Source organism: Ascaphus truei, chromosome 2 (genome assembly GCF_040206685.1).
Source record: "Ascaphus truei isolate aAscTru1 chromosome 2, aAscTru1.hap1, whole genome shotgun sequence".
Lineage (NCBI taxonomy): Eukaryota > Metazoa > Chordata > Amphibia > Anura > Ascaphidae > Ascaphus > Ascaphus truei.
In genome coordinates, this window is record NC_134484.1 from 120664635 (window position 1) to 120689536 (window position 24902).

At 41.4% G+C, this 24902-nt stretch overlaps 1 protein-coding gene across 1 annotated transcript in view; it reads left to right on the plus strand.

Moving 5' to 3' along the window:
* PRKDC (protein kinase, DNA-activated, catalytic subunit) overlaps positions 1-24902 on the plus strand; it is a 174678-nt gene that overhangs the window by 15080 nt on the left and 134696 nt on the right. The window contains 13 exon segments of the mRNA XM_075588499.1: positions 837-892; positions 1033-1063; positions 2517-2674; positions 3658-3804; positions 4379-4543; positions 4928-5096; positions 5483-5532; positions 6501-6638; positions 9729-9881; positions 10993-11108; positions 12442-12601; positions 14454-14540; positions 24809-24902. Of these exon segments, the coding sequence (XP_075444614.1) occupies positions 837-892; positions 1033-1063; positions 2517-2674; positions 3658-3804; positions 4379-4543; positions 4928-5096; positions 5483-5532; positions 6501-6638; positions 9729-9881; positions 10993-11108; positions 12442-12601; positions 14454-14540; positions 24809-24902 (1524 nt within the window).

Consider the following 24902-nt stretch of genomic DNA (forward strand, 5'->3'; position numbering starts at 1 on the left):
CGCGCTGTTCCCCGAAGCATTTAAATTAAATGCCGGGGAACTGCACAAGGCTTCTGCAACCTCTACTTACTGATGTTCAGACGGCTTGAGGACGCGTGACCATGGCGCTGCGGGGTCACGCGACATCACAGTTGCCGTGGTAATGTGATGTCAAATGACGCTGCGGGTCAAATGCCATCACATGACCAAATGAGGTAAGGTAAGGTGGGGGGCATCTGTCGGGGGGGGGGGCGCAGCAAAACCGTTTGTGCGCCCCTGTTATAGAATTTCGGCTCAGCAACACTGTCAGTGGGAATTATTCAATAGAGTGATTTGAATGGGACATTAATGAATAAGCCCCAATGCCAGATTTACATTATTCACTGACTGCATCATAGGAATGGTGCATATTATACGTTATATTTATTCAAGTGTATTATTCAAATTAGACAACACATTTTTACATTTTTAAATTTTTTAATTTTTAATGTAAACATTTATTAAAATATTTTTTTTTCTTTCAGACCTACAATATCAATGACTAAAAAAAAAAATCAGTGGCTTGAAAAAGGAGTCCATTCTTACGGTGCAATAGGGGCGATTTCGCACTGCTTTATTAAACCCCCCTTTTACCTGAATGGGAGATTCCGTGCGACAGTGCCCTGGTCGACACTATCGCACCTTAATAAATAACCGCAATGACGCCAATCATTCAGTGAATTTGTTAGTGATGCATAATTAGGTTTTTATGTACATGAAACATTGTCAGTCTTTATGTCGTCTTTTTTCCATGAGTGGCTAGAAATCTAATACAGTCATTCATATTGTTAATTCAAGAAAATATTTGTCTTTCTCAGATGCCAAAACCTCCAAAGAGATTTTTGACTACTCGGTGAAGGCAATAAGTCCTCAGGTAGAAAGTTTTCCAAGTTGCTGGGTGTTTGTGTGTGTGTGTGTTATAACCTTATTGTGTTTAGAATAGATGCTTTGGTATAGTATAATAAAAATTCACACATCCTGTTTCCAATAACAAAATAACTGTATTTCTTACAGGTTGATCTTAAGAGATATGCAGTTCCTTCAGGTGAGATAAATACATGTTATGTATTAAATTAGTATTGGCATTATTTTTTCTATTTGTATTTTTTAACAAGACCCTGGAGGTTTGGAACACTAGTGTTAGGCTTCCAAATATTTTCATCTCGCGCGTTTCGTGGTAATTTATGATCTAAATAGATTTTAGTGGTCTTTGCTACTACTTTTTGGACATACTGTATTCACTGTGTGCTGCATACATGGACTGACATTTCTTATAATCTGATTGGAATCCAAAAGATGCACAATGTAATCAGAATCTATTTGCCAAGGTATTTGTCAGACATAGTACGCAGTATCTTTAGCAACATGAATTCCAGTGAGTTTTTCTATGAGAAAGTATATTTTAATGCTTTAAAAAAAGTCAGTGTGAAAAACTAGGTGACGTAAAACGTTTAAAATAGTAATTTTTTCCCCCTCTAATTTCTTTTTTGCAATCTACACATTTAATAAAAAGAAAGCGAATATGAGTGGAAACAGCAGCCACTAATTTACTATTGCTAGTTAACGGAAAAACACAGGTTTGTCTGGCGTTCAACCGAATAAACAGAAAAGATAATGATAATTTTACACATCCAGAAGTGCAATAATGCACCTTTTTATTTTCTTGGCAGAATTTACCATTCTGTTTAAGTCCGAGCTGGTTAATGTTTTGTCACTTACTTTAAGAGATCTCTTCTTCCCCGTTCCGATGCGGTTTTTATTTGTAAATTTAGGAGATCTAAGCATTTGAAATATTGGGTCCCTGAGAGGGCAGAATGAAGCTATCTTTAGAGTCCAGTGCAGTTTAAAAGCTGCCATAGAAAAGTGCCACCCTGTGCCATAAAAGCTGTCCGACACTAGAAGAAATAGCAGGGCAAGAAACTAACAATATAGTTAGAGGCAATTGTTTGTTTTATATTTTTTTTTAACTTAGAATTGATGCAGGGGATCTCCTGATCTCCTGAGCTGAGCCCCCATTCATTTCAGCTCTGGGGACCCCCTGCTTCCGAAGATACCTCCGGAGTTGGTTCTCGTATTCTCTCCGTCTCTGCTACCAGGATTCACGTAATGGCCACTTTTCAAAGCTCCTGCGCTCTGCGGGCCAATTGGCAGCTGCCACGTCACCTGATGCGGCTTCTTATTGGCCCACATAATGCGGGAGCTTTAAACTTGCAGGAGATACCAGCACACACTATGGAGGGAAGTATCTCTGGTAGCAGGGGTCCCCGGAGCTGAAATGAATGAGATTCAGCTCCAAAGACCCCCTGCTTCATTCCTCTGAGAAAAAAAAATAAGACAATAATAATGTCTTGGATTGCTCCTTTAAACTCATCTGTTTTATATTTGACCCCTCATTTGCTGTATCAAAATATTCCCAGCCTGGGTTTTGCTTTTCTTTTATCCGTTGCATCTCTACTAACGTTATTAAGTAATCATGACCCTGTTTCTGTTTATTGCAGCTGGATTACATTTGCTGACCTTGCATGCCTCTCAGTTTAGTACCTACCTCATGGATAATTACCGCTCCCTCTTCGAAGTAATGTCCAAGTGGTGCGGCCACACAAATCACGACATGAAGAAACTTGGATTCGCAGCCCTACACTCCTTCCTCAAACAGGTGCCGTGTTTTTGAAAGAGAAGGTTTGACACTGTTTTCAAATGAAAATAATGTTTCAGCCATTAACACTCAGGGTAAAATGGTCCCACTTTACAAGAACCATATTGCAAAGCTAATGAAGCTCTGTAATCTATAACTAGCAGCGAGTGGATGAAGCACAAGCAAACTTAAGCAGAAGATATTTAATTAACATCTGGCTGAGTTATGTAGTTGAAACGGTTTACTTTGTGGCTCATTAAATATCTTTTGCTTATGTCCGTTTGTGCATTATGTCATCCACGCTCTAGCAGTACCTTTTGGGGCTTTTCAGGATGGCCCTTCAGCTGTAATTTGCACCGGACCATTGCCTTTAGTTTGTTTTGGAGCATCTTCCACGAGTGCCTGGACTTCTCCCTTTTTGAGCAATAAATAGCGGCACATACTGTGTTTGTCATTTCCAGTGCAAGAAATCTATTTACTCATGAAGTTGGATATTGGACTAAAACGTAATCTGCACTTTTTTTCCCTTCATAAACCCATATTAATAGCCAATATCAATACCAATATCCCAGCTCTAAACTTCAAAGTGATACATTTTGTGGTATTTGCACATAAACACAAAATTATTTTTGTTACTTGTTGTTCATTTGTATGGTTAATAAACAAAGATCCTAACGTACCCTTAAAATAGAAAAAAAAGCTTTTACTCACACACCTTTGTATATTTATTTTACTGTTACATGATTAGTCGGTGCACTTTATTTAGTATGTGTGTTTTAAAAATATAAATGAGCAGCTTCTATCTGTAAGCAAATATTTGCTCCTTCAGCTTGTTTATCATTTACTAAAAAAAAAAAGATTGTTTTATATTATTTACATTATTTTCCTCCTGAATTAAAACAATGCATTTGATGGATTGGCATGTTAACAGAAAGCTGGCAGGAATGGTGGTTGTTTTTTCATTGTTGTTCCACTGCAATGTGTATCCTGCTGTGCTTTGCTAGATTGCTTTGCTGGTTACCAAGGATGCAGAAGCACACAAGGGCAAGCTGAAGTTCTTCATGGACCAGTTCTATATGATAATCAGGAAACTGGAGTCGAGCAACAAGGAATTGTCCATTGCTATTATAGGATATGGGCTTTTTGCAGCGGTAATATTGTTTTCACTTCTCTCCTTCACAAAAGCTGAGCTGTTCGTGTCCGGGTTTAGTTAGAGATGAGATCTATAGACACGGTGTTCCTTGTTTCACTAAAATTCTACTACCATGTTACTACATTGGTAAAGTGAGCAAATAGTACACATTTCTATCCGTCTATAGAGAAAATGGGCCCCCTGAACTTGTTTTTTTTTTATGCCGTTAATAAAATATTCCTACTACAAAGAACTGCATTTTAAATCCCATCACATTTTACTTTTAATTCTTTGATAAAATTAGGAAATGCACAGATATTCTGTGTTAGAAGATTCCAGAACAGTGTTGCAATGGAGTTATTTGAGGACAGTGATTGCTCACAGCCTCAAAACTCTCCAATTGTGTGTCATCCTTCAGAAGGACCCACATTGTTTATTTAAGTATTTGTGTTTGCAACGAATATGGGACTAAATACATACATATATGACACACACACACACACACACACACATGTTTGGTCATAACTATGCCTTTGTAGTCCCTCATTATGTTGTAAAATCTGAAGTTGTGAGTATTTTTTCTCCCCTTAAAGCCCTGTAAAGCAGTAAGTTCAAAGGACGTGGATTTAATGTACATTGAGCTTATTCAGCGCTGCAAGCAAATGTACCTTACAGAGGCCGACACAGAAGAGGACAATGTTTACCAGTTGCCTAACTTTCTTCAATCAATTGCAAGTGTGATACTTCACCTGGACACTGTAAGTCGAAAACTTTAGCGTTGTAACTTTATCGATTTTGATTCTAAACCAACCTGCAAACGTTTGCTTTGTACATAAGTGACTGCAAAAACATAAAGCTGTCATGCTTTCTATAATGGGATGTTTCATTAGTAGCAGGAGTATTAATATTTAACTGGAAAACATTTTATTTCTTTAAATAAAACTTGAGTTTTAAAGTGTCAGCTTGTCATTGATACACTAATAACAGATTATTTGAGACTGTTCCTCCGTGTTGATGTAGTCTAGATCTATTCATAGGCAATGAACAGATTGACCAGAATGTATCCACTAGTGCACACAAATATTGATGAAAAATCCTACCACCCATATAACTGGAAGAAGATCCTGCTTTGTCTCCAACAGATCCCAGAAGTTTACACTCCTGTTCTTGAGCGTCTCCTGGTTGTGCAGATTGACAGTTTTTCACATTACAGCCCGAACATGCAGTCTTCCTGCTGCAGGTCCATCATAAAAGTATTTTTATCTCTAGCAGGGAAAGGACCTGTTCTTTGGAGTTTGATCAGCACTGTGGGTGAGTTTTGAATCTGAAATGCATCTTATTCTTCTGAAGAATTTAATATTCAGCAACAGGGCTCTCACTAATGAAGCAAAATAACATGAATAATACTGGGTGCATACCGTCCAAAACAGGTGAATGAAGAAGCAAAAAGGGACAGGCACTCCAATGGAAAAAAGGGTGGTATTTAATGACTCAACGTTTGGTCATTACATACCACGCTTTTTTTTTGCTTTGGAGTGCCTGTCCCTTTTTGCTTCTTTATATAAATTTTATATTTATTTATTCTGTCTGTGTATTTTAGCTTCTATGGAGTTGAAAAAGAAACCGGTAAAAATAATGTTGTGAATATGTTAAATTATCCTTGACCAGTCTACTTAAATATTTCAAATGTTTTTCAGTGCATCAAGGATTGATCAGAGTCTGCTCCAAGCCAGTCCTATTTGCAAGGGTAACATTTTTGCATTACTGTTTTAATTGCCATTCTGTCCTGCACCTCCCTCCTAAACGTGTTAGGTGGGAGAAGAGGTGGGAATCGGGTGGTTCTCTGGAACTAAACAGTGCTATTTTCAGCTCCACTTACCAGTGTTTTTATACATTTACTTCAAATGACCTCTTGCCCTTTCAGGGACTGTTTATTTTAAAATATGATGCTTTGTAAATGAAATATTAAGTGTCGGCGAGGTTCAAATGAAGCTCTTCTCAGAGCAGTCTAAAGGTTACCATGGATGCTAGAGATTAAGAAAATAATTATTTTTAACGCTGAAAAGCATTAACATACAGCAGCTAAGCATTACAGAAGTTAAACTCCCATAGGATTCTAGTGGGTGGCTTGCTGCTTTTAAATCCCCACTGTCTGGAATAGAACAACATATCGGAATAGAATGAGATGAAGTTAAAAATCCATCCCCCTAACGTGGGGAAGGAGACTAATAAACGGTACAGATGAGATATAGCAGGGAATTCTGGAAGGTGATATATAATGTCAGTAAGTACCCCTTATACAGGGGCAATCCTTACACGTTGATAAATTTGAGGATTTATTTTTGCTAACATTTGTTAAGCGTAAATATGATATTTGAGGGATTGCACCTTTTAGTATCTAAACCTTTTTTTAATTTCATTTGTTTCACTACCATGTAAAATAAGCTAAGGGCAAGCTCATCAATTGATGTTGTTAATTAAGCAGATTTAACGCTGATGTTTGTCAGAAATACAGTATAGAACTTGCTAGACTTCATGAGGCTACAAGACGGTTGTGAGATCCCTCACAGTCTATTAGAAACTAAGCCATTCAAGTAGTTTTGTTGAATACACTTTTTTCTTTTGTTGCTTAATGAACAACTCTTTATTCTGAATAACTGACTTTATATTGCTGCCTAAAAGCCAATGTGTTTGTAACTTTATTTATGATCCTAGGAGGGATATGGAAAGGAAGGCCCAGAGTCTGGAGAGCCGGCTCCTGCTGGTGAGGTCAGGGCAGGGAAATGGAAAATTCCCAGTTATAAGGACTACCTTGACCTTTTCAGAAGTTTGCTCAGCTGTGATCAAATGAAGGTACGAGCACCATGCTAACCGCAGTTGAAGACCACTGTTCGCCCATGACTACAAAATGAGCCTGGAAATACGTTCTTTTGTGTGCCACTGAGTATTTTTAGGGACCTGTAAAGCAGCCGTCTATTAGTGGATTGCTGCTTTAAGATGAAAGTAAACTTGAGATTTCTACAAGAAACAGGAAGAAACTGAATTAAACCACACTGTTTCTGTGTTGGTCTTTGATTCCTCTTCTTTCTGCCATTTCTCCATAATGGACAGATTATTTGAATTACCTCCTGTGTTTACTCACAAAATTGTTTAGGTTTTACAGTGTGTATAAACATTGCATTGAGGTAGTGCTATAAATCTGGCACAGGGTGGGGCAAATCACTTGCGGTGCTGGTGGCTAGTTTTCTTCCTGTCCTAGATAGAGTACGTCCTGTTGCATAAAGGATGCAGCAGCTTGAGACTGGGTGACATCTTTCTCCATGTATTGTATGTCTCTATTTATATAGCACCAAACGTGTACTCGGTGCTTCACAAAGAATACAGTACGGGGAATTATAATACAATAAGCGCCACTAAATCAGACAATAAAGGAAATACCTGCCCCGAAGAGCTTACAATCTAAGTGGTAAGTTGGGAGACTTAGAGACAGCAGGTAAGGGAATAAGGACTGTAGATGGCAGTGCTTGGTCACAATGATTGGTAGGAGTGAATGGGTGTGTATGCCTGGGTTCAAGCTTAGGGGAGATCCCCAGCAGAAGGAAGGAATAGATAGAGGATGTGAATAGAGGATTTGTGGGGGTGCTTTTTATTGAGGGGTAAAGAAGTTGCTGGGAGAGAGGTGTATAAATAATGGTGCAGTGGGGAAGTTGGAGAGAACAGAGACGTTCACAAAGGAGTGAGGAAACAGTAAACATAAAAAGCAATAAGGAGGGCATAGTGAGATGCAGGAGGAGAGACTTTCCAATTATTGGAGGATAGGAAGCGTACAAATAATCACAGCATATAGAAAGTAATGTCGCTTGCAGTGGCTGCATATGATCTGATGAAGGACGGAGTCAGGTCACATAGAGGTTTTGCTGCAGAGCCTACAAAGGGGGAAGGGACCTCTGCTTACCAGATGCTTAACCACATGCAGCACTGCACATCAAATTGACAGTATGCAATAATAATAGGCCTGTGACAGTGGTGATAAGCACACAGGTTACTGGAAATAGATTTAATCTACTATTTCCAATAACCTGTCCGCTTATCACCACTGTCACAGGCCTATTATTATTGCATACTGTCAATCTTGATGGGCAGTGCTGCATGTGGTTACCTGAAATGAAAAAACATAGATTGTAAGCTCCACGGGGCAGGGACCTGTGCCTGCAAAATGTCTCTGTAAAGCGCTACGAATAACTAGCAGCGCTATACAAAAACATGCTATTATTATTATTATTATTTTTATATATATGCAATATCTGCTATAAACAGGAGATAATGTAATAGTAATGCACATCAGTCAACTTAAAACGTGTTTTCCTTGGATGCTAGATGACCGGGCATCTCTAAAGATCAGGCACAGATTTTTAAGCCACTCTGCAATGCAGGGCATATTTTAATTCTTATATTTGTTAGCTGTACAATCTCCCAGCTGCCACCATTAATGGCGTTCACTTGTTCACACACAAAATACAAATGGTGCATGTTGGGGAAATGCCACATCTCCTGTGGGTTTTCAGATAATGAATATTTGTTAATGCCCAATAGACATAGCCCAAGATTGTCTTCCTATCTTATAATGGACCAAAAAGATTGAGTTGGTGTTTATTTCCATCACACAATATAGAAGTGGCTTTCTCTGGCATTTCTCCAACATGCACTTTTTGTCTCGTGTGTACAAGTGAGCAATAATGGTTTGGCTAGCAACTGTATAATATTCGACATACTGATATATACTTCTGGATGACCCAGTAGCATTTATTAATCTCCAGCAGTGTCACAAATCCCTTTCTCTTGGTCCATAGCACATATATTTCACATGTGTCTTTATTGCAGGTATTGTCTACATTTTTTACGTAGACACACATTTTGCTGATTTGTGGAAAATACTTGCCACTCTCTCTCCCTTCATGTTACGCTTTCTGTATCAGAGCTGGGATGCAGACCTGTCTGAGATATGTGAATGTGCCCACAAGAGATATTTGCTTTCTGTATCAAAACTATTTTAATTAATTTGCAACACCTTGGCTTTAAATCACTCCTGTCAGTGATGACCTCCTACTGTTTAGGAGCTCTCCGTTTTATTCTAGATTTAAAATAAAAATGTGAACCTTACAATATCTTGCACTCTCAACCGAGCTCTTAATACTTGCATTGCATTTAAAATCTTACATTATTTTGAAGCATAAGAAATAACTTCAGTGACAAGATTTCTGAAATCTTTGTCTCTTCAACAAAGTAACAGTGATAGCAGATAAATGTTATCTGGTGAATTTGTGGAATCAATATAACAAGAGAAGCTGCACACCACAAAAAATAAATCAAAATAAAGCCAGTCACTTGATAAAGTCCCCAAGGAGGGATGAAACGTTGTGTTTTTTGTGCTGAATAAATTTTTCTAAAGAAATCCGAAGTTGCCCTGGATCATTCTACTTTCTGAATTTTTGGAATCAGACATTTCTTTAATGCACCACCTAAAGCTTTAGAATAATATCTAATGGATAAAGGCAACTGTAACTAATAAAAACAAAACATCAAAGCACAGTGGTTTTTGTTTTGTTTTTTTTCCATTTTGTTTTTTTAGCAATTTTGTATTCTATTTTGTTCTCAATTTTGAGGTACAAAAAGAAAAAAAGGGGATGGGACGTTAGGTTTGTACAGAAAGTAAAAAGGGGTATGGGATGTAGGGGGGGGGGGGGGCACAAAGTAGCATTACATTTAGCCCAAACAGAATAGCATATTACACCACAACATTATTAGTGCAGCTATACTGCTTTGTTTTGTTTGTTTACTATATAGTACAAAGTCTCATGTCTATCCATGTTACTCTGATCACAAACACGTATATTTGAGAAAGTTTCTTGTTAAATGTTTGCATTCCTTTATTTCTCTTTCAAGGAATCCATATTTTCAGATGAAATATTTCCAGCTCTGAATTCGCCTTTACAGTCTCTGAATAGACTGCTGTATGATGAGCTTATCAAATCTGTTCTGAAGATCATTGAGAAATTAGACCTGACACTCCAGAAACATGAAGTTGGACAACAGGAGGTGAGATCTCAACTCAAGGGCATTGGTACTACACTGGTGAAGCCACCACGTGCAAATATATATTACAGTGCTATTTCAGCTCCCAATGGGCATTTTGTGTTAATAAAACTTTTTTATTTTTTCACCTTTGATCCTGCCTGCAGTTCTCTCTGATTTTTGCTCCATGTTTTTTCTTTTTACTACTTTGGGCTTTTTCGACGGGACGTGCTCAGGGATGAATTCTATTGCTTCAATCAACAGAAGCGGTCTGGGAGTACAGCGGTTATTTCCTTATCTTATCTTGGCTTACTGCCTATGGAAGTTGCATTAACTGTTTAAATATTCAGACCTAGGATTGCTGGTTTTTATATGATCCCATATGCTGCCCTAACATATTGTGGGGCTTCAGTTGGTTTCTATTCCGATATAATTAATATCTGGTCTTGAATTACGGTTCTACATACGGACTTCATCCTTATTTACTTAAGGAATTTATATATCATGTCCTTGAATATGACCTGACTAAAGGATTTCATGCAGCACCACATGGAGATTAATTTCTCTTTAATACTTACTGGGGTTGTGATATAGTGACGTTTGCAAGATTGCCAGTAGCCATGTTTGAAATGAGCATTTATTGTTCAGTTGGGTTCTAAATCATCTTTTATAATAAAATCTTTCCTTGCCTTTCACTTGTAACAATTGAACGTACTTCAAGAAGAAGCTTTGTCACAATTAAAACATTTACTATGTATTACTGTGGATGATGTGTATTTAAGTCTAAATATTTCTCAGCGTCTCCCCTCCAGTTGCACACCCACTACTGCAATCATGACATTTTTTTATTGATCTGCTGGTGTTAACAAAGTTGAAAAGGACAACGCACATTACAGAGCATGGGGGGGGAAATGGGCAGGGAGCGGGTTTTACAGTGGTTGGAATTTTTTTTTTTTTTTTTAAATACTTAAGTACTGATTTGTGTTACTAGTAGAGTGAGCAAAACTTTTTTTAATCACTGTTTAGTCTTAAATAAAGCTGTAAGTACAGGAAACCTGAAGTTTATAATATATATATATTTTATTTTTTCTTGTTTTTGGTGCTAATTTGCTCTTTATTTTAACATGACTTTCAGGATGATACCGATATAAGCAGTTCTTTGGTCATAGCTACCTCTGACCCAGCAGCCAACCTGTACCCTACCAAGCCAAAAGATTTTACTGCTTTTGTGAACCTGGTAGAATTCTGCAGGTAAAGTGTTTTATAATGTTTTTATTTTTTGCATTTCCAAATAATTATAACAACTAACTGGGCCATATTGAGATACTGTAAGTGACAGGCTAGGGGGCATTACGTTTGGCCATCTGAAATGTATCCTGAATTCTGGTCCTTTGGGGCTTTGACGAGCAGCGTAAATGATAAATATTAAGTTGGGAGAAGGAGCGGCTCAGTCTGTAAAGACACTAACCTTGTAGACAGTGACACCGAGTTTGTATCAGGGGAATTGTGTCCAATTCCCTGTCTGTTCCTTGTAACTTTGAGAAGGTCACTTTCTCCCTGTGCCTAAGGCCGCGCTTATAGTCCTGGAGATGCGCCGGCGTGACATCATCCGTCGCTGTTGTAGCAGCGATTTTTGCTTATAGGGTTACTGACGAGACGGCGACCGTGGGGCGTGGCTGTGAGTGGTTCGCCCTCATTGGCTGAACTGCTGACGTCACGCTGCTGTTGCTGAAAAATCAATTTTCATTGACTTCCAGCGATCGCGACCAAGCCGTCGCTCCTACTATAGGCGCACGCGACGGATTCAATACATTTGTTTTGACGTGACGTCGCGTTACTGGGTCTATAAGCGCGGCCTAAGGCACCAAAAACATAGATTGTAAGCTCGTCTGGGCAGGGATTGAGTCTGTACAAATGCCTGTGTGCCGGGAGAAAAGCGATATATGAAATAAAGTTTTAGTTTTTTTTAATTTATTTTTTTTAAATTCATTTGGTACAAACCCTACTTCAAACTCAACTCTTCCTGATCAGCTTCGTATGGGAGGCACTCGTGAAGCTCCCGTGTCTGGTTGACTGATGCTGACTGTGATAGGTTGATTGGTGTAATCAGAGTGGTGATGTGCAAGTTAAGTCCTGTGGCTAGAAAGTCTTCTTGATTCAGATGAAACAAGGCACTATTACCTGTGTGTATTTTATGTGAAAGCGGTTGACTAAGTGGGACTTCTTCTTTGATGTGTGCATTCCAGTGAAAACCAATATTTATTTGGATGGCTTTTGATCATTAGAGGTAGTGACAGCAACCAGTGAATCTTGATTTTATGTTATTACACCACCTTAGTTGAAGTGTATTGTTATCATCCGTGTTAAATATTTACTAATAAAAAAGAAATCTGGCCAGTGAATGAACAAAAGAAAAACAATTGACATGGTGAAGTATTCTTGTGCTATCACAGCACCATGGAATGCTATTTTCTACCGGAGTGCACACCGCACTACAAGTCTGTCATTTATTTCATTTTTTAATTTGCTTTTAGTTAATTGTTTTACTGAATGAAAACACAGTAACATTTTTTTTTTTTCCCAGGGAAATAATACCAAACAAATATGTGGAATTCTTTGAGCCATGGGTCTATGTGTTTGGTTATGAGCTTGTCCTACAGTCTACACGGCTGCCTCTAATTAGCGGTTTCTACAAGCTGCTGGCAGTCGCAATGAAAAATGCAAAGAAATTAAAATATTTTCAGGTAAGTATTTTTAACTGATTCCAATTTTTGCAATTGGCCGACCGCTTGCAAACTAGCACAAACACTGCCCATCTCGAGAGTCCAACAAGGTTTCAAATGACCTCACGAAACTGATTACTTTGTTATTGTATTTAGTGTTATTTTAGTTTGAAATATTATTATTCGTTAAAATAAGAAACAATGTAGCACAACATATTTTAATGCGTTAAAAGAGCAATCCCCTTCTAACTTATTCCCCCCTTTTTTCTTACGAGATTGGCACCTGGTCCTCCAGCGCTGAACAGCGCTATTTGTACCACCGGGTCCTGAGATACTTCCGGTGAAGTTACCGGTATTACGTCCTGGTTTTAAAAAGGCTTTTAAATGGCTGCCCGATAGGAAGCCATAACTGATGATGTTGCTGCTTCCTATTGGGCTGAGATGTAAAAAAAAAAATTTGAAATTTTAATTGACAAAGTATTAAATTGTATATATGTATGTATATAACGTTTTTAACGAGAATGCAAATGGACAGAAATAAGAAAGCTATTGAAAAATAACAGCAGCGTAGTTACAAATTATTAGAAAATACTTTACAAGTGGGATAATACATTTCCATATTTTTAATATCCAGATAATTAATTAATCACGGTCTCTAACTCTCCCAACATACCACTTAGATTGTAAGCTCTCCAGGGGAAGGGATTTCCTTTCCTATTGTTTCATTTTGTGTGTTGCACTTATTGTATTCTAATTCCCTGTACTCACTGTATTGTCCCTTTCCTAACACCCAAAGTGCACTCTGAGCTCTATATAAATACAGATTTACATAATGCTTTGTGAAGATGGTATGACATTAAACATGCTTCTGTGTACATGGAATTGTCAAGGTCTACAGTCTCCAACAGATTCCTTTCTTCAAGGGAGCTGTGTGTTAAGTGAAGAGGACACATTATTGAGGACATGTAATATTCAAAATGTTAGGCTGGCATGTGAGGAGAGAGATGTCGTTGTGAGTTAGAAGCAATGAAGACAGTGCAGTGGCAGGACTTACCCCTTGCAAGATTCAAGCCACTCACTGTCAGTCTTTCTTAGTTGCTGGATTGGGTGAACTTGCCTAAAGTCACAGGGAGGCTCCTCTCTTTTTCGTGGTGTAAATGTTTCCGATAAGTCCAGGTATAAGCATTGTAACCCTCATATTTCATCCAATTTCCCAGTACCCACTTGCTGCTTGTATTGATTTTGTGTGGCCTCCTAATAAGAGCAGATGGCATATTAGGGGAAACAGGAAAGAGCCCCCCATAGCTCTAGTTCTGGGCCACAAGGGTTTCACAGTGTTCATACATGTTCAATAGTTTGACAGACATTCTCTCAGCATGGCTTTTCTCAAGTCTTGTGAGACATTATCCAACTGCATCAATCTCTTGCAGATTGGTTTAGACTTATCAGAAAAATTGTGATATACTGTATTGTATCACTGTGTACTTTGAATGCCCCCTTGGAAGCTCTTTATTGCTTGATAAAGTACAATGCTATTGAGCCTTTGCTCTCAGGTATCCTTTCCTTGTTGGAACTGTGTGAAACACTAATCCCACTTCTCCCTAACGGTCAATCATAGAAGCTGCCTCTTGTATACCTAATGTCTACTACAACTATTACTTTTTTATTCTGGGGGAGCAGGGCAGTGTGCGCTAGTAGCTGTAAAATATTAGAAAGCTCAGGGCACATTAGCCACAACTTTAATAGCGATGTAAAGAAACTTCTGTATACTCAGTCATGTATGCTTTTGCGTTTTGTTTCATTCTGCATTTAGCACATTTTGTTTATTATACCAGTTCTAAAATCCAAGTAAACCATTCTTATTTTCTCACAGGGTGTAAGTCCAAAAAGTTACAAGAAATGTCCAGAAGATCCAGAAAAGTTTTCTTGTTTTGCACTGTTTGCAAAATTTGGGAAAGAGGTAAAATCTCATTTATTTACATTTTCTTTATTCAAATATTAGCTTAACATGTATGGCAACAGCTCAAAAGCATGTATTGTAAAATCTTTTGTATCATTTCTGTGCCTTACTTGTGTTCTACAACTTGTTGGCAACTGTTGAACATTTTTGTAGCTACTTGCAGGTATTCCATTTAATATTATTATTGCTCATGAACTTTGTAGCCTGTGCTGACACGGGACAAATTGGTGTATTTTAGTCGGGAGCTAATGTTTCCAACAAACAAGTGTGGGCTTGGACAGTAGTACACTTTGGGGATGGTACAATGTTGGCAGTTGTGTGCCATTGATACTCAAGCAGAGAGAGGACACAGGATGTTAAAATGGATACATACTATTAAAACATTACAGTAAACTGCAGCCTGTACAAACCTTCAAGTTTGAAACAATTGTAGCATGTAGTGATCATTTGCCTGTAGTATGCACTGCTAATTACTGTTTTAATGGACGACAGTAGAGATTTGCTTCTAGATGTGACATACAGCTCTTTGTGAAACTGTAAGTTAACATAGTAACCTACAGTACAATGCCATAGCTGTATGGTCACAGTGATTGTTGCCATTTATTCTCCCCCAACAATCATGGTGTACAATACACACATTGAGTTTGTTATACATTTTCACTAACTGTTTTCAAGCCATTCCTTCTCTGCTTGAATGCCACATGAAAGACCACCACACATGCTTATTTGTACATGACATGGATCACTCATTAGTTGAAAATACTGCATGTAAAAAAAATTAAAGTGGAAGATAGCTGTTCAAGATGAAATTGTATTCTTTTGTGGATAATGATACCTTTTTGTAAAAAACAAACAAAAAACAAAAAGAAAACTCAAGTCTCTTTTGGAGAAAGATATATGAAGAATAGCATTGTGAGGTCTCAAAAGCTACATTAATAATTACAGGCATACCCCGCATTAACGTACGCAATGGGACTGGAGCATGTATGTAAAGCGAAAATGTACTTAAAGTGAAGCACTACCTTTTTTCCACTTATCGATGCATGTACTGTACGGCAATCGTCATATACATGCATAACTGATGTAAATAACACATTTGTAACAGGCTCTATAGTCTCCCCGCTTGCGCACAGATTCGGTACAGGTAGGGAGCCGGTATTGCTGTTCAGGACGTGCTGACAGGCGCATGCGCGAGCTGCCGTTTGCCTATTGGGCGACATGTACTTACTCGCGAGTGTACTTAAAGTGAGTGTCCTTAAAGCGGGGTATGCCTGTAAAGCAGCACTCCAGTAACCTGTTTTATACATTGCTGACCCACTGCTGGATGCAATCCTTCCCAATGATGCACGTACTGCAGTTGCAAACATCTCTTTCCCACGTTGCTCCATAAAATTTTCTAATTTCTTCTTCCCATCTTACTTTTGGTCAGTGTCTTGGTCTTTTAATTTTCCTTGGAATTCTCTTTGTCCAACTTTATCAAACAATGGTCATTTCTTCTTGGAATATGTCACTTTGGTCTTACCAAGATTCATATGTAAGGCCACCTTCTTACTGGCTTTGACTAGTTCTCTGGAATGTTGCTAAAAGATCTTCTGGATTTATGGCAAAAATAACACTCATCTGCAAATAGTAGGTGACTCAAGTTTTCCCAGCTGATTCTGACTTATTTTCCTTCCCAATTCAATGACCTGCACAATTCTTTATGTTGCTGTGCAAAGCTTTGATGACATGGTGTCTCCCTGCCACACTTCCTTACTGATCCTTATCTTCCTTGTATCTTCATATAATCTAATGGTTGATGTTGCATTCTCGTAAATGTTCTTTATATCAATGTACTCTTCTTTAACACTTTGTCTTAATGCATTTAAAACTACTAGTTATGATAGAAGTAAATGCTTTTTCGTAATCTACGAATCCTAAACTGAGTGGTAGATCGTATTCATTACTTTGGTATATTGCTTCTTGTATGACTTGTGTGCATCCAAATGATAAGAATATCATCTATGAAACAGCCATAGTACACCAGACCCGCTCCCAGTGGGTTATTGGTCCAGACTGAAGCTTCCTCCAAAAAAACCATGAATAAATTATCATAACTGGGAGCGAACCTGGGTCCATGGCTGTTCCAAAGACCTGTAAATAATATTGTGACTGGAAAAGAAAATAGTTGTGTGTAAGAATAAATCTGATAATAGATAAAATAAATGTTTTGTGTCTACAACATATTTAAATCTCCATTCAGATAATGTTTGACCACCGATAGACCCTTGTCATGTGCAATACAGGTGTATAGTGACTAATATATTAGGTTTTCCACATAATATCTCAGACGGAGTCGATAGAGAGCTATAGATATAGATTTATTTATTTATAATGTTTTACCAGGAAGTAATACATTGAGAGTTACCTCTCGTTTTCAAGTATGTCCTGGGCACAGAGTTGTGATGACAAATAATACAGAGTTATAAATACATAGTTACATTAAGTGAACAGTGTTTACATTATATACAAGACATTGCATGCACAGTTAGAGATAATATATATTATGGGCGTATGTAACAGTTGCAGACCAGATTAAAATGTGAGACAGCCTTAGCTTTGAGAGAACTTAGACTGGTGGTGGCTGTGAGAGTCTCCGGTAGGTTGTTCCAGTTTTGGGGTGCACGGTAAGAGAAGGAGGAGCGGCCAGATACTTTGTTGAGCCTTGAGACCATGAACAGTCTTTTTGAGTCAGATCTCAGATAAGTGCTGCATGTGGTCGGAGTGAGGAGGTTGTTCAGATAGGCGGGTAGCTTGCCCTGAAAGTATTTCTAGGCAAGACAGGAAAGATGAAGATGAGATATATATCTCCTGAGATACTTACCGGTTTATTTACAACTCCCTTTAGGAAAATCAGAATGTCTGCCAAATTTCGTGGGCCTTGCGGGCTGATTGTAAGCCGTAACATCATCAATTGCCGCTTCCTATTGGCCAGCCATTTAAAAGTCATGGGGAAACGCCCGTAACTACTAAACCGGTAATTAGTTAATACAAGGCGGTACAGCTGCGGAGGACCACCAGTTAAAATGCTGTAAAAATATAAAGGAATGTTAAGGATTGCTGCTTTAAACTTATCAACAACTCGAATACCTGCAAAATAATCTAGATAAATTGATTTGCGAGAAAGCTTAATGCTTTTACTACAACCACAGTCCTGGAAAATCACAAGTGGTCCCCAAGCCACAGTTAGAGAACCTTTGTTCTGTTTTAATTTAATAAAATACACCCAGTCGGTGTCCTCCAATAATTATTGCAAAGAACTAACAGCAGCATGAATTACCAGGTTGGGGGCTGTTTTCTTTATTGTTTAAATAAAATGTATTTTGTCACTATGATTTGTGGATGGGAAAAATATTACAGGCATACCCCGCATTAACGTACACAATGGGACCGGAGCATGTATGTAAAGCGAAAATGTACTTAAAGTGAAGCACTACCTTTTCCCCACTTATCGATGCATGTACAGTACTGCAATCGTCATATACGTGCATAACTGATGTAATAAACGCATGTGTAACAGGCTCTATAGTCTCCCTGCTTGCACACAGCTTCGGTACAGGTAGGGAGACAGTATTGCTGTTCAGGACGTGATGACAGGCGCATGCGTGAGCTGCCATTTGCCTATTGGACGATATGTACTTACTCGCGAGTGTACTTAAAGCGGGGTATGCCTGTATACAGAAGGATTTGTAGAAGTTCAAATCAAATTCACATCCTATGTTCATGAGCGTGAATTTGCTTCAAAGTAGATTTACCCTTATTCCATTAACAGTTACATATTTTAGAAAGGATATTTATACTAAATACAAGGACATACAAATCATATAATGTTGTATGCAGCTGTCATTTTTACTCCTGATAAACCTAGACATGGTATACAAAGAAGCAGACGTCGTTATTTTCCTGCTCACTTGCTAGATATTGATTGGTTTTAAAAGCACCACAAAGTCTTAGGCTGCAATCCCAGTGACTGCTACAGCGCACGCCTCGACGTGTGCTGTGCGTTCAACCTCTGCTCCCCCAGTCAGGCCGGTCCTAGTTAGTACCCTGTCGCGCACCTTTCCCCTGCGGTGCGCGACAGATTTTCAGGCAGGCTGTGAAATTTGAACTCAAAGTTTACGACGGAGGCTTGGCCACGCCCCCGCTGGTGGTTCAGCCAATGAGGGCAAACCGGCCGCGGGACGTCATGGCCACGCCCCCGCAAACCCACCGCCATGCCCCCTCCCATCGCAAAGTTCCCTAAGACCGCAGATCGCGGTGTAGCGCTGTGCACGCCCCCCCTCCCCCCCCGCCGGGCGCGCATTCCACAGTGCTGACTGGAACTCACCCTTAGGCTGAGTCCCCAGTCTTCACTGTGGCACGAGCGCCCGGCGGGGGGGTGGCGCGTGCACAGTGCTACACCGCGATCTGCGGTCTGGGGGGAGAGGGAAGATCTGCGACAGGAGGGGGCGTGGCTGTGGGTTTGCAGGGGCATAGCCATGACGTCCCGTGGCTGGTTCGCCCTTATTGGCTGAACCGCCGGCGTCGCAGATGTCGAGGTCAAATTCTCCTGCCTCCCTGAAAACCTGTTGCGCACCGCTGGGGAAAGGTGCGCGACAAGGTAGGGACTGGGACCGGCCGGACTGGGGGGGCGGGGCTTGATAGCACAGCGCACGCCGAGCCGTGCGCTGTTGCGGTGACTGGGACCGCAGCCTTAGGCTGTGGCCCCACTGCGGCTGTGCTCGCTCATGCTTGAGAGCGGTGACATCACCAGCTCTCCAAGCATAAGCGATCGGTGTCCTGCAAATTGTTTAGAGCAGGAGCGGAGGGGCGTGGCTATTACAGGAGGGGGCGTGGTGAATACGGGAGGACGTGTCATTGGCTGTATAGAGCTGTCTGTGTCTGTATGTGTGTCTCTCTGTCTCTTTGTGTGTGTCTCTGTGTGTGTGCCTGTCTGTGTGCCTGTCTGTGTGCCTCTCTCTGTGTGCCTCTCTCTGTGTGCCTCTCTCTGTGTGCCTCTCTCTGTGTGCCTCTCTCTGTGTGTCTCTCTCTGTGTGTCTCTCTCTGTGTCTGTCTCTCTGTGTCTGTCTCCATTTTCTCTCTACCCCCTTTCCTCCCCTCTCTCCTCCCTTCCCTCCTCTTCCCTCCTCCAGACCCCCCTTCCCTCCCCCCATTGCTCTCTCTCCCCCCATTGCTCTCTCTCTCCCCCCCATTGCTCTCTCTCTCCCCCCCATTGCTCTCTCTCCCCCCATTGCTCTCTCTCCCCCCATTGCTCTCTCTCTCCCCCCATTGCTCTCTCTCTCCCCCCATTGCTCTCTCTCTCCCCCCATTGCTCTCTCTCTCCCCCCATTGCTCTCTCTCCCCCCATTGCTCTCTCTCCCCCCCCATTGCTCTCTCTCCCCCCCCATTGCTCTCTCCCCCCATTGCTCTCTCTCCCCCCCATTGCTCTCTCTCCCCCCCATTGCTCTCTCTCCCCCCCATTGCTCTCTCCCCCCCATTGCTCTCTCTCCCCCCCATTGCTCTCTCTCCCCCCCATTGCTCTCTCTCCCCCCCCCCATTGCTCTCTCTCCCCCCCCCCATTGCTCTCTCTCCCCCCCCCCATTGCTCTCTCTCCCCCCCCCCATTGCTCTCTCTCCCCCCCCCCATTGCTCTCTCTCCCCCCCCCATTGCTCTCTCTCCCCCCCCCATTGCTCTCTCTCCCCCCCCCCCATTGCTCTCTCTCCCCCCCCCATTGCTCTCTCTTCCCCCCCATTGCTCTCTCTTCCCCCCCATTGTTCTCTCTTCCCCCCCATTGTTCTCTCTTCCCCCCCATTGTTCTCTCTTCCCCCCCATTGCTCACTCCCCCCCCATTGCTCTCTCTTCCCCCCCCATTGCTCTCTCTTCCCCCCCATTGCTCTCTCTTCCCCCCCATTGCTCTCTCTTCCCCCCCCATTGCTCTCTCTTCCCCCCCCATTGCTCTCTCTCCCCACCCATTGCTCTCTCTCCCCCCCCCCATTGCTCTCTCTCCCCCCCCCCATTGCTCTCTCTTCCCCCCCCATTGCTCTCTCTCCCCCCCCCCCATTGCTCTCTCTCCCCCCCATTGCTCTCTCTTCCCCCCCATTGCTCTCTCTTCCCCCCCATTGTTCTCTCTTCCCCCCCATTGTTCTCTCTTCCCCCCCATTGCTCACTCCCCCCCCCATTGCTCTCTCTTCCCCCCCATTGCTCTCTCTTCCCCCCCATTGCTCTCTCTTCCCCCCCATTGCTCTCTCTTCCCCCCCCCATTGCTCTCTCTTCCCCCCCCATTGCTCTCTCCCCACCCATTGCTCTCTCTCCCCCCCCCATTGCTCTCTCTTCCCCCCCCATTGCTCTCTCCCCCCCCATTGCTCTCTCTTCCCCCCCATTGCTCTCTCTTCCCCCCATTGCTCTATCTTCCCCCCCCATTGCTCTCTCTTCCCCCCCATAGCTCTCTCTTCCCCCCCATTGCTCTCTCTTCCCCCCCCCATTGCTCTCTCTCTCTCTCCCCCCATTGCTCTCTCTCTCCCCCCCATTGCTCTCTCTCTCTCTCCCTCCCCATTGCTCTCTCTCTCTCTCCCCCCCCATTGCTCTCTCTCTCTCTCCCCCCCCCCCATTGCTCTCTCTCCCCCCCCATTGCTCTCTCCCCCCCCCATTGCTCTCTCTCCCCCCCATTGCTCTCTCTCCCCCCCCATTGCTCTCTCTCCCCCCCCATTGCTCTCTCTCCCCCCCCCATTGCTCTCTCTCCCCCCATTGCTCTCTCTCTCTCCCCCCCCCCATTGCGCTCTCTCTCTCTCTCTGGTTTAACATATAAACATACTCCACCCCCTCTTCTATTTGCTCGATCCTTCCAAAAAAGGGAGTAACCCTCTAAATGAACTGCCCAGCCATGAGTTTCATCCCACCATGTTTCAGTAATGCCTATGATATCATACTGCTCCCTTGCAGCTATTAATTCAAGCTCCCCCATTTTATCTGTCAGGCTTCTTGCATTAGCAAGCATGCATTTAAGTTTTTTTCCAGCCTGTAATATTATCTTATCTGCTCCTTCCTTTCTGCGCCCTCTTGGTTTAGTCTTTAGAAGTTTTCTAGTATTATCTGTATTTACTATGAGTGTCTCGCTGCTTGTCAAACTCCCCCTTGCCTCCCTTCTACCTCCATAACCCCTTGTTTCCTCATCTATTCTCTTTAGTTTATCTGTTTCACACCCCTCCCCCCTCCATCCTAGTTTAAAAAATGCCAATTTATGAGACCGGCCTCACATTTTTTTTTTGTATCCAACCCCATTAAGAAGTATCAAATTAAAGGTTTCAGAAATTGTGCCACACATCACGTGATAGATCTTTTGACATGCGGATAGCGTTATGTGGGGAGAACCACAAGAGCTGTGAAAATCAGAGTGATGGAACATCTTAGACTGATGTTAAAAACGTGGTGTTTCCCAGCCGGTGTCGAAGAATTTCACGGAATGTGCTTTAGGACGTGTTGGTGACTTTTTTCTTTCATGGGTCTTGAAAGCGTAACCTTGAAGGAACGGGGAGGTGATATTTTGGACCGCAGGGAGGCTTACTGGATCTTTATTTTGAAGACCCGGTTTCCCTGGGGTCTAAACATTGAATGGAGTCTTAGTCATTTTTTTAAGTAGTTTGCCGTTTTGTATACTACCTTTGGGTATTATTATTTTTATTTTTAGATCTTCATTTACATATAAATTGGTTATTCTTTATTATGTACTCTTACACTTTGATTCTATTCAAGTTCTATCAAACTCCTTTTCCGAGACAAAAGGGGTCTATACGATCTAATACATTGCATTATGTTAGAATATATTATTTTGTATTATCTTCTTTGACTTGATATCTGTCGGTCAGTGACTTGGACATATACTCAGATTTAACGGTGTCTGTCTTGTTTCTAATTGAATATACTTGACTTTATTATGCCTAATTTGGTTATTCATTTATTATGTTATGCAGTATCAATGTTAGTACATTTTGATATAAATGTTATTTTGTTGTATTCACTTTTTGCTTCCCATATCTCTCCTATTCCTTCCTTTCTTTCCCATCCTTTTTCCTCCCTTCCTCCTTTCCTCCTCTCCTTCCCCCTCGCCTTCCCACTCCTTTCCTTCTTTTTTTTTTTTTTTTCTACTCCCCCTTTTTTTCGTTAATGTTTAGTTTATTCAGCTAAGTTTATCTATAATGTTACATAAATATTTTCAATTTTGATGATATTTCCATTGTTGGGTATTGTGTTTATCACCTATGGAGGTGTTTGAACAGAAGTGGCTTATCATTATAAGATATGTCCATATTGTTTTTTTCACATTTTTACTTTATACAATGTCATATGTCTTACCTTGTTATTGCATTTCCCCTCTGGAATACCCTAGCTTGGGGTTTCCAAGTAGGGTTAATGCGATTTTTTTTTTTTTTTTTTTTTTAAGATGTTTTTCTTTTTTTTCCGTTTTTGCCTCTTTTTATAGTGTTCCACAGTATTTCTGCTTTTCACTGTTTACACTTGTGGCCATGGTGATGGTACGGCGGCGTGTGTGAGCCTCATGCGTTGTGGTGTGCGCGCATAATCGTGCACATGCGCATTGGTGACGTGATCCCCTTGGGCGTCTGTGTGTGTATATTTGCGCATGCGCACCCACCGTCATGACGTCACCAGATGGGGATTTTCTTCGCGCGAAATTTGGATCTTTTTTATTATTTAAAGTAGTCTGCTGTGGAAACTAATATACTGTACTCCTTGATAAAGCACTGCTGGTGCGAAACATGTAGGAGGTTTTTTCTTACACCTCCTTGGTGATGTCTTTCTGTGAATAAAGTTTTTTTTTTTTACCATTATTACCTGACTCCCTTGACTATGTGCTGCTGATTTTTCTTTTACCTGTCTCTGCTTTTACCACTTAGATTGTAAGCTCTCCGGGGCAGGGATTTCCTTCCCTGTTGTCTGATTTTCATTGTTGCACTTATTTTATTATAATTCCCTGTATACTCTTTTGTGAAGCGCAGCATAAAATTGTTGGCACTATGTAAATAAAAATATGCATATGTAACAGGTGTTCCCCCACCCTCTGGGAGATGTCACTGTTACCTGTACTTTCGCTGTGCTGTACCTGTGAGGCTTACAGGATTGCTGAGTGTCCGCCGATGAAAGTGGTGAAGAGAGGACAGGCTTTTGGATATAGAGCTCTCATCTCGTACATGGGTGCAGCGCATCAATTCCCCGCAGGCCCCATCAGTGCTGGGTGCTGTTCTTGCAGGAAAACCAACTTGCACTCCCCCTGATAAACTGCAGTCACAGACAGTAGTATAAAAGCAGCAACTGGTCTGAGTACTGCCGTACGCATCAACAATGCCTTTCTTCTGGTCCCTGGACTCAACCCCCAGGGCTTGAGGCCCCAAAGGTCTATCCCTGACTCTCATGCTCCCTGGTGGAGTAAGGAGTTAAAGCTGCCACTCCCCTGTGGGAGGGATCTCTCTCTTCCCTGAGGAAGGAGAACTCCTAAATTTGGATCTGCAGACCCTTTTATTTCCAGCGGAGGGTCCTGGGTCTGAGCCTCTGATAGGACCGTACACAGGCCTTACTTCCCCCCCTTGTCACTCGAGGGAGTTGTTTACTGCTGCTGCAGCAGCAAGGGCATACATTAGTGCCGACGAGTATTCTAAAACAAATCTGTGGCAATCACCAACAAGACCTAGGTACATGCTGGGCACATGCTGCAACATTTCAGTGACATTTCTGCAGACCGACTAATGGCCCATCGGATTAACAGCGGGGGTCCCTGGCAGTCCCATTCAAACTGAATGAGACTGCCAGGGACCCCTGCGGTGTTAATCCAATGGGCCATTAGTCTATGCAGAAATGTCACTGAAATGTTTGCAGCATGTACCCAGCATGTACCTGGGTCTTGTTGGTGATTGCCCCAGATTTTCCAAGGCAAGTTTAAGGCAAGTTTTAGAATACTCGTCGGCGCACCTGTTTACATGAACCTAACGCTGCCTGCACTGGTACCAGGGCTTATGTGTTAGGTAGGGCAGATTAGTAGCCCAGAGGATACCTGGCTACACATACTACGTGTCATTTGTAAAACAATAACATACCAAGGGCAACACATTTCATTATTTTAAATTCCTTTATATGTCACTGTTCCTTTGCAACTGTACATGTATTCACATGCATTGTCTGGTGCATGGTTTGGTGGATAACAATAATGATAATGGTTATTTATATATATATTCTGTCTTCAGGTATCAGCCAAAATGAAGCAATTTAAAGATGAGCTGCTGGCATCCTGCTTAATGTTTATCTTGTCTCTGCCTCATGATATCATCATGCTGGATA